The sequence below is a fragment of the Haliaeetus albicilla genome, chromosome 7, assembly GCF_947461875.1.
Source record: "Haliaeetus albicilla chromosome 7, bHalAlb1.1, whole genome shotgun sequence".
Classification (NCBI taxonomy): domain Eukaryota; kingdom Metazoa; phylum Chordata; class Aves; order Accipitriformes; family Accipitridae; genus Haliaeetus; species Haliaeetus albicilla.
In genome coordinates this window covers 30259983-30275016 of record NC_091489.1, presented here as the reverse complement: position 1 = coordinate 30275016, position 15034 = coordinate 30259983, and the positions used below count along the sequence as shown (strand labels likewise).

The window sequence follows — 15034 nt, the reverse complement described above, 5'->3', positions numbered from 1 at the left end:
TTGTTCATACATCATTTTCTGGTTAATCTAGTGTTTACCTTTTTCTTCCCTTGTATTATCCCATTTGAATACATTGTCATGTGTTCAATTGGATTTACCTATTGCAAGGCAATTTTTGGTATAATTAATACTGTTAATTAATCTGGCTTGAAACAGCACGCCAAATTGAGAGGATGTTTCTGTGATTGCAGACTGAGAAGTATCTCAACCAGGTTTTCTCCCTTCAGTGGTTCACGATAAAGTAAATTAGCACAAGTGAAAATGGTCCAGGAAATAAGAAAACCAGCCGCTACTCAGTAAATAATTCATAGTATCCCTATAGCCTGTTAAGCCTTACTGCAAGCAAGAGAGTATCTCCTTGTTGATACTTAGTCTTACTCCTTTGTACATTCCAGCTACTGCCCTAATTCAGAGTTCCTACAATCCCTGTGTTTAAGTCCCTTTTGAAGTATGCCCAGAACGGGACGTACTTTCCTTCTGTAGCTAACCTTTTCTCTGTTACTTTCTTCATCTTCTCTCTCTGGTAGATAATGCATCACTTAAACCTGCGTCAAGATTCAGTGCATAGTCAAGCTGAACCCGTATGGGTTAGAGGGGAAGAGATGACTCTTGAAAACAAACAAACAAATTGCTCATAAAAAGTGTTTAGAATGTAATATTTGAGATCATAAGTGACGAAAACTTTTTCTTGGCAGACCTGCCCATCTTTCTTTTGCAAGATTTTTAAGGAAAGTGGAGCTATTCACCTTGCATCACACACCTCCCTCATCTGGCTCAGGCTCAGTGTCTTCTCCCAGGTTTTCTCAAAAGCTTTAATGTATTCTTTTATTATAGCAGTGATGTGTAGTGTTCTGGTACTTGGTGCATCCTATAGCTAAAGAGAAACATCACATTCTCCTGTGTCTGGTTTAGTTATATTTAATTAGAAGTTGTATTTTGCTACAGAGGCCTTCAGGCTTCAAATCTGCAAAGACCTATGTGAGAATGCCTTTGCTTCCCTGTTCTCTGTGGAGAGAAGATCTTAGATCATCTCTCCGTGCATTTCAGTAGGGAAAAAGTGGTTAACTTTAGAGTTCTTTTTTTTTAAATTTTCATTATATCTTTAAAACGGTTAGGAATGACATGCCAACAGCCTGTTGGGCTGTGAGGACGCACCACAGTTACAAGGCTTCCTTTCACGCAGTCATTTTACAATTATGACTTGGTAGCCTGCTCTGTCTAAATCCTTGACCTGTGCCTGACAACTGCTAGCTGATCATAGTGAATAAATTTGTATAATCACTGTGTGATGACTGCTTAATAACTGTACTCCAAATATGCAAATACCTATTGTGGCCTAATACAATTCATCTGCCATGACTGGCCCATGCACTCAGTATTTTTGAAACGTTTGCAAGTAATGGAGCATGCCATTGCAGTCTCCTGTGTTTTCATGCAGAGCCCTAAAATGCTGAAACCTACAGAGAAGGAAATGATGTATTACAAAAAACCCAAAGAAAAATAGTTATCGGACAACAGAGTGGAAGTGCTTGTCTGTGTGGGGAAAAAAACAAACAAAAAGCTTCCTTGAAGACTTTGCAGAAGTTTTTCTATTTTCATTCTCTTTTTCTAGGTTAGCAGCATGCTTTTACTGAGAATAATCTGCAGTATTTATGTCCTTGCTAATGGTGCTGTCCACATTACACAGAGGACTACATAAAATTGAAAGATACAAATCCAAATGCTTGTATGAGTTTGAGATGCTCACAAAAACCCAAGAAAAAAAACCATGTCCAGAGTGATACAGAAAAGACATGTTGCTCAGGTTTGTGAGTTGCCAGTACTGAAGGGTTGGAAGAATTATTCAGTGGAAGCTCTTGTAATTTCTTTCTTTGATCGTGCCCTCTTCTTTTAAGCATTTCCTTTGGCCATCATGTGAGATAGGCTGCTGAGACAGATGGACAGTAAGTCTTACCAGTTTGTCCATTTCTGTGTTCTTTATTTCATTTACATGCAGCATCAGAACATTAGTAAATTGCTTTTTAAAGTAAAATCTGAGTTTCATTGCCCTTTCCGACAAGTTTTTTATCTTTTTAGATACTTGTTTCCTTACTGTTTCTCAGAATTTAACTTAATGTTTCCAAGCCGTACAGGAGGAAAAATAGACTCCATAGTTCTATGCACTGGACAGAGAATGATGTGACAGTAGTAGCCTAATGTCATGAATAGCTTAATAGCCATCACAGCAAAAGAGAGTTTCAGTGAGATTTTAAAAACAATAATGTGGATATTTACTGTGCATTTCTCCTGTGCTTGAGGGAGGAAGCACAAAGGTGCTTCTTTAAAAAAGAAATAAGTGGGGGGCTGAAGGAGGTTGGCATCTTGGTCCAGTTGAAGGTGGGCATCGACTCTTCTGTGTGGAATTAGAAATAAGTCTTAAGCAGAGCCTAATTTGCAAAGGGCTGTGAAAGTGGGGGGGAAAAAAAGTTCAGATGTAATCTCCCTAAACATTTACATAATTTAAATTCAAGGTGGTGCAAAACCCTAAATGGTAGGTTAAAGCTTAACTAATAGAATTTTATTTGTAGCCCTAAACTGGGTAGTGCAATAAGTGTAATTATCTCTCCCAATTTCCTGCCTTTTCAGAGGGACACAGCAATAATTTTTTTCACACAGTCCTATTCTTAATCTGTTCTATGCACTTTTTATTTTTTTTAGTGGGCATAAGAAGAGGCTATGATGCATGAAGTTGGACTTCAGAGTTGTTTTCTTGGTGAAGAATGAGTGTCCTGTAGTAATAGCACACTAACATGAACAGAAATCCAGGACAAAGTAGGCATCCTAGCAATAAAATGTAGATAAGCCTTTTTGTCCTTCCAATCTGTGCAGTGTCCAGCTGGAAAGGAAGTACTGACTGCCCAGGAGGCTGAGGAAAGGATTTTTGAGTCACCAAACCCATTTCTTCATGGTGATACTGGGTGAAAAAAACTTGCAGCTTCTTAGTAGTTAGTTTGGGAAGTTGGGGAAGCAAGTTGAGATGAACATCAGCTGAGTTTGGTTTAATAGCGTAGAATAGCCTGAAATTTCACCAGACTTCAGCTTATCACTTCAGTTCTCAATAAACAACAACATGCAATTTTTCTGCTTGCTGCAATGAGGTATTTAAGGCTTAGCTGTCTCATTTCTATGCAGAAGAGTGTGGTATGTCAGGTGTCTCAACACTAACATAATTAAAAGGAAGTGAATGGTTCCTTCACACATGCCTTAATGTCAGCATTTTGGACTGGGAAAAACTGGAAAAACACTATTGGAGCCTCTCCTAGTTCTTTTTCTCCTGCCAAAAGTGTGACATTCAGACAGGTTTATCAGACCCATGTCTCTCTGAGCCCTTATGCTGCTTGAGTGGGCTGACAAAAGTGTGAATCCTATTGACATTATAATGTCTACAAAATTGGAGTGGAGCACTTGGAGACTAAGAAAGATGACGTCCTAAGTGCGAGATAAAACGAATGCTTTCTTTATTGCTTAGTCGTTTATGGAAGGAATTTACCAATCGTCATTGCTAACGTGACAGAACAACTTTTGCTTGGCTTTGCTTATATTTTTAATATGAGTTTCTGATATCCCAAGATACTTGACTAAAATAAAAAATCTGCCAAAATCTGTGAGTTTACTATTGTTTTGTGTTTTTTGTCAAAGTAAGAATGATTGGTTGTGTGCAATAAATGTAGAACACTTAAAATTTAACAGGTCCATGGGTAAGGGAGCTTTACTTTGAATCATTATTGACTTCTTTATTTCCATATGTCTTTTTGCCTGTTTATAGCATGGCCATTGATTATGTTGGATCTTTCAGCTGCTTTTGTCATGCTTGAATGTGAGCTGCATTCAGATTAAGGACAGCCTTCTCTTAAAATAACCAGTAGGTTTTAAAATTTAATTCCAAGCACTTTTCACCATAACAGGCAATAACTGTGGGTTTTAATGCTGAATTTTGAGGATTTGCGCTAAACAATATTCTAAAATACAAGTTTCCCATGTATGACTTTACAATAAGGCTTGCACGTGCCATTGTTATGAGTAGTTTTGTTCCTTGGAGTTTGTACTGAAATAATGGTTTTGTTGCATCTTATTATTACTTTTCATTAAACTCTCTCTGCAGCATAGGTTGGTGGTTGGACCTGGGAGGACCCAGAATTTTAATTCTGGCTGCAATGAGGTCCCTTGTGCAGCCTCAAAATGTTGATTCTTAAAGATAGGCACTATACGGAGAATGTGAATTGACACATTAGGTAATTAGTAGCTTAAGCATCAAGACTTTAAACTCTCAGTTTTGTCTTGATTTAACTCTAGTGTAGGCACTAAGAATTTCTGAAAATGAGAATGTTTAAAGAACTATAAATTTAGACTGTCTGTGATGAAACATGAACCTAATTCAGTGAAATAGCCATCTCAAAGTAAATGGTTCATCTGTGCTTTTTGTTTTTAAAATGGAGAATTTTAAGGCTAAAGCAGATCATGCTTTTAAACTCTTTGAGATCTTGGCCAGAAAGTACTGTATAAATGCTAAGTATTTAAAATTAATTATGTTGGAGGCCTATAAACCAGTGCATTGATTAAAAATGTTCAGTTCATTAAACTTCCCAATGGCAGAGGCCATCTCCATAATATAAACTGCCATTTCTAGCAGCAGCGGCCGACTGGCATCTGTGTTGTAATCTTTTTAAGATCCCCACCTTTGTTCATTAGACCAGCAGCTGTTGTCTCTTGCTGGGCAGGATTTATTTCCCCGTGACATCGGTCTCAGAGGTGCAGTTGCAACTTTGGCAGCATTTGATTCCAATGAACTTCCGAGAAGTACTTTAGCAGTTTTGCAGAATGAGGTTGCTTTTGGTTGTGAGTTTGTTTTTTGGCTGTTTTGGGGGTTTTGATGGGGGGTTTAGGGGGATGGTTGGGGTTTTTTTGGTTTTGTTTTGTTTTTTTCCTTCTGGTTTCCACATACGTCCTTGCAATGGGCATTTTCAAAAGGTCCACAAGGACTGAGGGTATGTATACCAGAGGTGTGCTACAGTCTGGGTAAAACAGCTTCCTCTTGTGTGTCCCTAGCAATATAACTGATATACTGACAGTTTTCTGGTTTTATTCACTCCTGGCATTTGCCATGTGGGAGAACAGTACTGTTCCATAGATAAACCATGCACAGTTAACTTTCTTAAATAAGTAAATCTCCTGAATTTCCTAGTGAAAACGATAAATAAAAGTCTGGAAAAGCACCAGAGAACAGGGATTACTATGGAAAAAAGAATATATAGATTCTTGAAATATAACATGATAAATCTGCAGGTGTTGTTTACACCATAACTTCAGTTTATCCAGACTCATACACAAGGTCACAAAAGAAGTTTGGGCTTTATTATTCCTGTGGGAATTTGTATTTTTTTGCTGTGGTGTTTGATTACCTTACCCTTTTTTATTACCATCTGCACTGCAAGGCTAGTTTTGCTGAGTGGGTTTTTTGTTTGGTTTTTTTAAGCAGCATCCCATGATACCCTTAATTCTGTGTTTCCTGCGCTTTTGCTTAATCTGCATTTTTAAGAGATTTTCTGTAAGAAATAGATTTCTTCTATATTGTACATCAGTAATTAAATATTTTTTACTATATAGTTTTAAACCTTTAATTCCAGAGAACAAATACAGTTGTTTTACAATTGTATTGGGTTTGCATCAGCAAGGTTTTGGTGGAGGGGGAGGTGGGAGTGGGGGGGCTACAGGGGTGGCTTCTGTGAGAAGCTGCTAGAAGCTTCCCCTATGTCCCATGGAGCCAATGCCAGCCGGCTCCAAGAGGGACCTGCTGCTGGCCAAGGCCAAGCCAATCAGCGACAGTGGTAGCACCTCTGGGTTAACCTATTTAATAAGGGGAAAAAGTTGCTGCGTGACAGCAACTGCAACCGAAGAGAGCAGTGAGAACATGTGAGAGGAACAACTCTGCAGACACCCAGGTCAGTGAAGAAGGAGGGGGAGGAGGTGCTCCAGGCACCGGAGCAGAGATTCCCCTGCAGCCCGTGGGGAAGAGCATGGTGAGGCAGGCTGTCCCCTTGCAGCCCATGAAGGTCCACAGCGGAGCAGGTGGATGCCCGAAGGAGGCTGTGACCCCGTGGGAAGCCCGCGCTGGAGCAGGCTCCTGGCAGGACCTGCGGCCCTGTGGAGAGAGGAGCCCATGCTGGAGCAGGTTTTCTGATAGGACTTGTGACCCCATGGGGGACCCACGCTGGAGCAGTTCAAAAAGAACCGCAGCCTGTGGGAAGGACTCACATTGGAGAACTTCATGGGAGGGGCCCCACAGTGGAGCAGGGGAAGAGTGTGAGGAGTCCTGCCCCTGAGAAGGAAGGAGCAACAGAAACAATGTGTGATGAACTGACCGCAATCCCCATTCCCTGTTCCCCTGCACCGCTGGTGGGGAGGAGGTAGAGAAAATCGGCAGTGAAGTTGAGCCTGGGAAGAAGGGACAGGTGGGGGGGAGGTGTTTTAATATTTAGTTTTTATTTCTTATTATCCTACTCTGATTCGACTGGTAATAAATTAAACTAATTTCCTCATGTCAAGTCTGGTTTGCCCGTGAGGTTAATTGGTGAATGATCCTTCTCTGTCCTTGACCCACAAGCCTTTTGTTTTATTTTCTCTCCCCTGTCCAGCTGAGGAGGGGAGTGATGAAGCAGCTTTGGTGGGCACCTGGCATTCAGCCAGGGTCAACCCACCACAACATAAATTAAATAAGAAGGGATTTAACCTTTTAGCACCCTTTACTGTGCAGTGTAGAAAGATGTTGTCAAGGATTTCTGTGGTTTTGTTTAACACATTGTTTTTAGTACGCTCTCATTGTGCCTAGGAGTTTTATTTTGATACTTGATTTTGTCCATGTATTTTAAGCAAATACTTTCGGGTGACTTCTTTGTGCAACCAATACCATTGACTGCAGTAGATTTGAAAAGAGTTTTTCTTCATTAACGGCTTCTGCTGAATTGTAGGGAGAACGAAATGCTGTCCCTGGTGGCTCCTAAAACTTATGGATGCATGCAATGAGATTGCTAATAATATTTTTAATGAAAAGATGTTGGAGTAGTACTTTTAATAGCGTTATGCAAGCATGAATGACTTGAACCATAGAGCTAAATCTCAAGCTCCTTGAGCTGTTCTTCAGCCCTCAAAATACAGTTCATGTATGTAGGTCTTCAAAAACTAAGAAACCCCTTCCATGTGCTCATCCAGCCAAGCCGTGATGAAACAGTACATATAGAAACCTCATTTGTATGGGGTCTCCACATGTGACAGTGCAGTGAATAATGGGATCACACTTCAGAAGACAAGTTGACCTGCTGAAGTCTTTGCAGTCATCTGAAAGCAGAAGTGCTGTGTGTTTTTTCAAAGCATGTATTTTACCTCAAGGTAGATTGTAGGGATCACTAGGCAGCCTGGCAGCCTGCATGTTGAGAAGGGAACACAGAAGAGAAGAGAGACCATCCTGTGGATATTTGCTGCCTTGCTGGTGGCCCTGCGCAGGACTCATTTAATATTAATGCTTTCAGAAGTCCTTAGAAATAGGTGGTTTACAAGTATGAAACTCATATCAAGAAACATAGTATCAATAAGGATGGTTAGCAGCCCTACCTTTAGTGCCTTCAATGTTACCAGTACTTAGAAATGCCAGTTAATCAGCATGCAGACCGGAGATGGGATTTCTATGATTGATAGTCATGTCTGTGGGATTTTCCCACATCTTCCCTGTAGCTGTGAAATGGCAGGTCCCTTGTGTATATAAATGACCCAAAGTATATATATGATTTCCAGAAACCTGGACAGGAAGGGCAGCCTGTAGAAAAATGGCATACTGTAAAGCAGAGTGATAGCTTCAAAGTAAAATGACATTTTTCATTGGTTGTAGAAAACAGTGATAATGCATAATTCCGTATCACTGTCACATGACGCAAGTCAGATTTGACCATAAGTGCCTGGGTTTTTCAGCCAGTTGCAGAAAGAAATTCCAGGGAAGGAACAGTGGGATATGGTTTAACGTTTTCCAAATCTGTTTTGAAAAACGCAGATGAGTATCTAATATATCAAACTGATCATACAGACGAAGTATCTGAAACCAATGTATCAAAGACTCTTCACTTTCCTATAAAAGTAATTTGGCAGCATGCCATTATTATCATGTAAATCTCTTCCTCCTTACTACACAATAACAATATATCTTTGGCCATCATTTTTCCCTCCTGAGGTTGTTGCTGTTATCTGTAATTTCCAAAAAGTTTCCATGTTAACAATGCTTACCTCTCTGTACACTTACATTACTAGTCAGTGCACACTTCCAGAAAACAAAGTATCTCACGTAAATGTTTTGTGCATGCCTTTTCCATGTTTTTTTGAATTAATACAGCTAAGACACATTTTAGCAGAGGCTGAAGTATCACATTTAGATTTGCTAATCTATTCCACCTTTGCCAATTTTTTTCTTTATGTTATGCAGAGTGCTCATATTTGGCAAGATATTTCACTGCTTGAGTTTTTGCTTTAAGAATTATTAAACTTGTGTTATAGATTGTATATATTATTGGAAACGTAGAATATTTCCAGCGTGATTTATTGAGTTATATTAAATGGAAAATGCATACGTAGATCAGAGGTCATCTCTGCTCAAGTTTTTAATGAAATATGGTAGAAAAAAGAGGTTATTCAGAAAATTGTGGGTGTTTTGGTGTTTGAGTTTTGGGGGTTTTTTTTGGTGGTGGTTGTGCCCCTGCTCCTTCATTTTTCTGTGTCATTGGTCACTGAAGTTTATCAAATGCTAATGTCTATATTTCCATCTATGCCTGTCTGGAGGATTCAATCATTTTCTGTTATGCCACCTTTATAAGAGAAGTATGCATGTCTGCTTGTTTGGTTTTGGCAGATACCTTTCATTTCCCTTGTTGCATGTCAAAATTGGCTATCATAGAATCATAGAATGGTTTGGGTTGGAAGGGACCTTAAAGATCATGTAGCTCCAGCCCCCCTGCCGTGGGCAGGGACACCTTCCACTAGACCAGCTTGCTCAAAGCCTCATCCAACCTGGCCTTGAACACTTTCAGGGATGGAGCATCCATAACCTCTCTGGGCAACCTGTTCCAGTGCCTCACCAGCCCCACAGTGAAGAACTGCTTCCTTACATCTAATCTAAATCTATCCTTTTTCAGTTTAAAACTGTTACTCCTCGTTCTATCACTACACTCCCTGATAAAGAGTCCCTCCCCATCTTTCCTGTAGGCCCCCTTTAAGTACTGGAAGGCTGCTGTAAGGTCTCCCTGGAGCCTTCTCTTCTCCAGGCTGAACAACCCCAACTTTCTCAGCCTGTCTTCATAGGAGAGGTGCTGCAGCCCTCTTACATCTTTGTGGTCCTCCTGTGGACCTGCTTGAGCAGGTCCATGTCTTTCTTATGTTGGGGACCTCAGAGCTGCACATAGTACTCCAGGTTATGATGGAATCTATTTTCCTCTGTTAAAAATTTAATTTTCTTCAATTATGTTTTCATCTTTCTGGAGGCTGCTTTGATTATAAAGACTGGACAACCTGTGTGGAACCAGCTCCAGGAATCTAGTGATAGACCATCTGTATCGTAGCTGTATGTGCATTAAGAGCATGCTTCTTCCGCCATGAGATGATTTATAGAAGGGGAGCTGGGACTGCCTATGTGTTCACTGTCACAGCTGATCTGATCTGGCACGTGGTATGTTAACATATCGGGTATGTTAATACATTGCAGATTTAGAAGTAGTGATAAATCTGTGCTTCTACTTCCTCTCCAGAGGCAGTGGTTCCTTTTTGTGGGTTCTGTTGTTTGGCTGTGCGCTGAGCTGGACTTGGGTTAAAATGAATGGATTTGGGGGGAAAAGTGGTTGATTTATCCAGATGATTTGGTTGAGAGGGTCACTGAACAAACTGCTGTACAGACACTGCTCAAGGGAGGGTGCCTACTTGTTAGGGACAAGAAGAAGGTCAGGTGTAGAAATGATTAATCCACTGCCAAGGGAATAATTGCATGGACTTGAGCCCTTGTCCAGTATTCCTGAGGTGAAAGACTTTGTCCTCTGTAAAGAATCATGCAGAAAGTGCTAGTCCTAAGCATCAGTGCTGTTAATGTGTCAGGAAATATTAATGTTGGTAAAGATTGTGGTGGTGATGCTTACAAAAATATACTTGAGGTTTCAATGCATACTGGTTTACTTATGCTGCTTGGTTTGGAAAAACATTTAGTAATTAAGTTAAAATAATTAAATCAGATATTATGAGCACAGGATAGATTTCAAGCATTCTTTTTCCCCTTGAGGTCACAAAATACTGTTCTTGCATTAGCATCTTGGAGTCTGTTGAGCACAGATTTTGGGTAAGTTAAAAACAAAGCTAAGGTAGAGTAAGAAGACTTGGTATCTTGGCATAATGAGTGCACAACTTGCTTACGGCTGGTGGCTTGGTATCCGCATTCTTTTAAAGAAGAAAATTTTAGAAAATTTCACTGAAAGTGCAACATGACATGATTCTCTAATTATCTTTCTGTCTAATATAAAGTACTTCAAAATGACATTTTGAAAATCAGTGGCACCGTGTCCAGGGTGAGTATGGAGTATTACAAGGAACTGCTTATCCAATTTTACTGGGTCATCTGAGTATTAAGTCTGGCATAGAACATCTTGGAAAAGGCAATCAAGTTTTTAACACTTAGTAGAAGACAGCTTCATTCAGATAAAGATGTTATCTGCCCCTCCACTTGGGGATGCCTGGCTTCAGGGAAGTACTCAACACCCTGCAAAACCAGCTATGACTTTAATGCAGAAAGGCCAGTTGTTGTTTCCATTCCAGCTTTGAAAAACATCTTGGGGTGAGGGAGTTACCTGGTCTCCCTGCCTCCCAGTGGGCAGTGAATGGTCGGTAGGGATGCTGAGTGACCAAGCCTCATATTGCCCAAATCTTGCTCTCCTAGCCTGTAGAAAGCTACACAGGTTATGCTATGAACAGATTATGTGCATCTCTTGAAAACCCATCTACATTTGGCTTTTCAAACCTTTTCTGGTTTAATTGCTTCAAACATGCTGTTGGGTACTGCTGTAACTTTGAACTGGTTAAATCTGAAATGAAATCTGAAATAAATATTGAATGATACGCATACAGAATCTTCCTTTCTTGTCTCCTTAAGTATTTGTTTAGCCTTCATACTTGAGCTTATTTTACCTTTTTGGAATTGATATTGTACTTTATATGATGATTATTTCTCATAGTTGATCTTCAACATTGCTGCTGACCTAGGGCCTTACTGTGGTTAATATGTTCATGCATACAGTATTTCCCTTGGGTTTTTTTCTTTCCTTTTTCTTAACCTTTTTTGCCATAATTACAGTAAATGATTTCTTTGATTGCATGTTAAGAGGGCAGAGATGCTGTACCAGCAGCCTTTTTTTATTCTTTGCCTCTGCTACTATTCTTTTGCTGGCTCCTGAGGGTAATAAGATCTATGCACTCTACTAATTTTCTTGCATACTAGCTGCAATTGCAACCTTTAGTAATTATTATTTAATTAACTCCAAAGTATTGCATGAATAATGCAAAATTAAAAAATGTAAAAAAGAATAAAGGTCAAAACAAGGTATTTTTATATTTCAAATCCATAAGCATTATTTCTTGGAATTTTTGTATAAGGTATTAGTAGGATGATGACATTAAATGGTCTGCATAATTGTAGAAGTATCAGAGGTATGTAGTAAAAGAGAGTTTGGTATTTAGCTGGGGATCAAATTTGTTTTCATAATTTGTAGTGAGAATTTCTTAGAGCCTTGAATAAGATGCTTTCCTAACATTGAAATTTTAATTCTGCTTTACCTTTTCTAGGTGTTTTCTTTTCAGTTACCAGAATATTATTTTTTGATAAACACTGACTAATTCTGGCAGAAAAAAAGTTTGTATATATTTGGATATCTACTTAGAGATCAGTAGGTCTGAGCTGTGAATGTAAAAATGAGCAGTAAAGTTTTGTGACTGTATATCTGTGTGAAGGCAACATAAAGACTGGCTTTTAGTAAGTAAAAGTTTCTGGGTTTGCTTTTGTAGTGGATGGCTGTATACACAGAGCTGCTGGGCCCTGCTTGGTTGCTGAATGTCGTAACCTGAGTGGCTGTGAGACTGGACAAGCAAAAATTACGTGTGGATATGACCTACCTGCAAAATGTAAGTCAACCCTTCCTCAGTGTTTTCTTATTGTTTTAAGCATGTGGAGCTGGTAGGCGTGCTTTATTTCCCTGTAGTCTAATTCAACAAGGTATTCATTTTACAAAATTAGCAGTGGGACTTAATTAAGCATGTTCTGTAATAATGTCTTCCCCTCAAAGCAATTCAGGCTTTTCTAAATGATTGTTTCACCTGTGTTATCTAATGGAAACCTACATGTCTCTAAAATATAAAGCATCTTTCATGTTGGGTTTTTTTTTTGCAAGCTAAAACATATCCTTTCATATGCATAATAAAGGATTGGAAATGCTTTATGAAGTATGAACAAAATATACATTATCATATTTAAGTTCCACGGAGACAGTTTTTGAAACTGTTGCATATTTCATATTCTTCATGCAGATTCCTTGATTGTGAATACTTTGAGAGCTGAGGAGATCAGTGTGATGTATTGTGTTTTCGGCTGCTGCGTTGAGGCTGATTGGCAATTACTGTGAAGGCATCTGTCGCACTTTAGCTTTCGACAGAGCGCAGCTCAGTGCTGGAATGTTTTTGCACTTTGAAAGTGGAATTGTCAAAATTCCCATCCTATTTAAAATAGGGAGACAGCTATTTGACCTTGTTGCATAGATGTTGAGCTTGTCCTGGAAAAAACTAACATTGACAGCATGTTGGTTGGCCAGTCTGTTATATAAGAATAAAAAGTAGGAAGTCTCTGCAAGTTAGGATCTTACAGAATAATATTTTAAGATATGATGATACAAATACCAAGAAAGCATTGCAAAGAGCATATAACTAGAATTCAAGCTCTCTTTTTTTATATGCAGTCTGCACTAGGAACATGGCTCATTCAGAAATATTTAGATCTGCTCTCTTAATTTGTTCTACACTTTTTTCCTGTAAAATCAAATGCTTACTGCAGTAGCAGGTATCTTTTTAGGTTCCTGTGGCCCTTAGTGCCTTAGGTAAAGAAGAAAATTGTGTTCCCAGTCATTTGTTGGCACCTTCTATGATGTTGATGTGAGCTATCAACTATTTCCTTGACAGTGATAATTGCTATATATGGGAAAACTTTCCCATGTTTTATACCTAGTTTTACCACATGCTAATGATTATTTTTGAAAGGTTAATTTGACTAGAGGTCAGGGAAATTGTTGAGGAAGATTCAGTGTGGTAGTTATGTGGGTTTGTATATGGCCAAAATCTTCACCAGATTCCTATAAAATAGACAGGGTTGTTAGATAACACATTGTAATTTACTGGGGATTTTTGATGTTTAATTCTTCCCCTTTAAAAAAAAAATCTTGGGAGGGACAGAAAAATTGCTCATCCATAGATGCATAATTCCTCCCATGTATTTTAGTGAGATAAATTAAAAAAAAAAGGTACCAAAGCCATGAGCACTGAACTGTGTTAGAAAGAGAAAGGGTCATGTCTGAGGCGTGGCCTTCACTTAAATTTTATAGCAGTTTAATGGATCTTGCTTAAGTTAGGTTTGTAGAACAGGATCCTGTTTGAAGACTATAGGAAAATTTTTTGGTTTGTTCTTTATGAAGGAATAATAAACAAAACAATGAGAAAACCCATTATCACTTGCAGTTGGAAATAAAACCTGTAACCAGACATAGAGAAAAGTCAATATTCTGCTTAATCAATATTCTTAGAAATTGAAATTGCATCAAAACCACATCTATTTGTATTTGATCATGCATCAACATGAGAGGGGGAAAGGATACATTAACTAACTGATAAACAGGCAGAGGGAGGGAAATGTATAGTTTGCATGCAGAGGCTGAGAATTAGATACTCTTGAGTTCTTAGATTTTTTTCCTTAAAACATTTGTGTTGACCAACCATTGTTTTATTTTACTTTTCCCTTTAGAAGCTTTGGTTGTAGGCTTATTAAATTATTGTACCTTTTAGACCATTCATCTGAAAGTGATCAAACAATCAAGACTCTGTTTTCGTATTTTAAAGAGCTATAGAGCCACGGGATATCTTTTGTCACTCTGTGTCACTTTGTCATAATAGTATGACAATTTAACTGTGGAAACTACTTTACATCTGATTTTTGTGAAGAGAACAGCAACATGATGGGAGGTCCGGACTTCCCCATCCAGATGGGCTGTGATGCAATTTTGTGTGTCAGTAATTTTTTGAAGGTTATAGGTGAATGGATAACTGCCAGCTTTCATAATGAGTTTGCTTTTCACTTATGTATTTGTATATAGGAGACCAACTACACTAATCCATTAACAGTTTGAGTAGTGCAATGATTATTTTGTTGTCTCTGCTCTTCTCATGATTGTAGTTGGATGAATAATGGTAGTAAATGTGAAATGTATTTCCTAGCATGATGAATTGTTACTTTTTGTTGTCTAAAAGAATTGTAAAATGTTATAATTTTATTTCCTACCCCTGGGTTTTTCCCATCTCTAGTTCTTGATCCTGAAATGCTTTGCTTGGAAGCAGTTTGCTGAAATCAGCAAAGCTGCTCTGGGATGGAGCAGCCTGCCTGTGTGCTGTATGATGCAGGACTTGGGTTTAAGCAGAGGACTCCATGTTAAGATTTAGTATTCAAAGATCATGCAGCATATTGCTTTGTTTTATAGACAACTTGGAGGAAGTTGGAATTAAATTTGGCATTTGAAGGGAAGGTATGCTTTGTTAGGAAGCTGGTAGTTGGTAAATAAAAAAATCTGGCAATCTCCTTTATGATCTATTGTATTTTTATTGAATACTTTGCTGTATTTACTTAGGTTAAATAAGAACAGGTCTGACAAATTATTTCTTCACAAAGGTAAAT

The 15034-nt window shown here is 38.7% G+C and overlaps 1 protein-coding gene across 4 annotated transcripts in view; it reads left to right on the top strand.

Annotated features, from left to right (window-relative positions):
• Nucleotides 1-15034, top strand: part of MACROD2 (mono-ADP ribosylhydrolase 2) — a 942372-nt gene that overhangs the window by 263246 nt on the left and 664092 nt on the right. For all 4 annotated transcript variants that reach the window (XM_069787543.1, XM_069787546.1, XM_069787545.1 and 1 more), the window contains exon 5: nt 12112-12228. In XM_069787543.1, coding sequence (XP_069643644.1) covers nt 12112-12228 — 117 coding nt within the window. The remainder of the gene's footprint in view (nt 1-12111; nt 12229-15034) is intronic.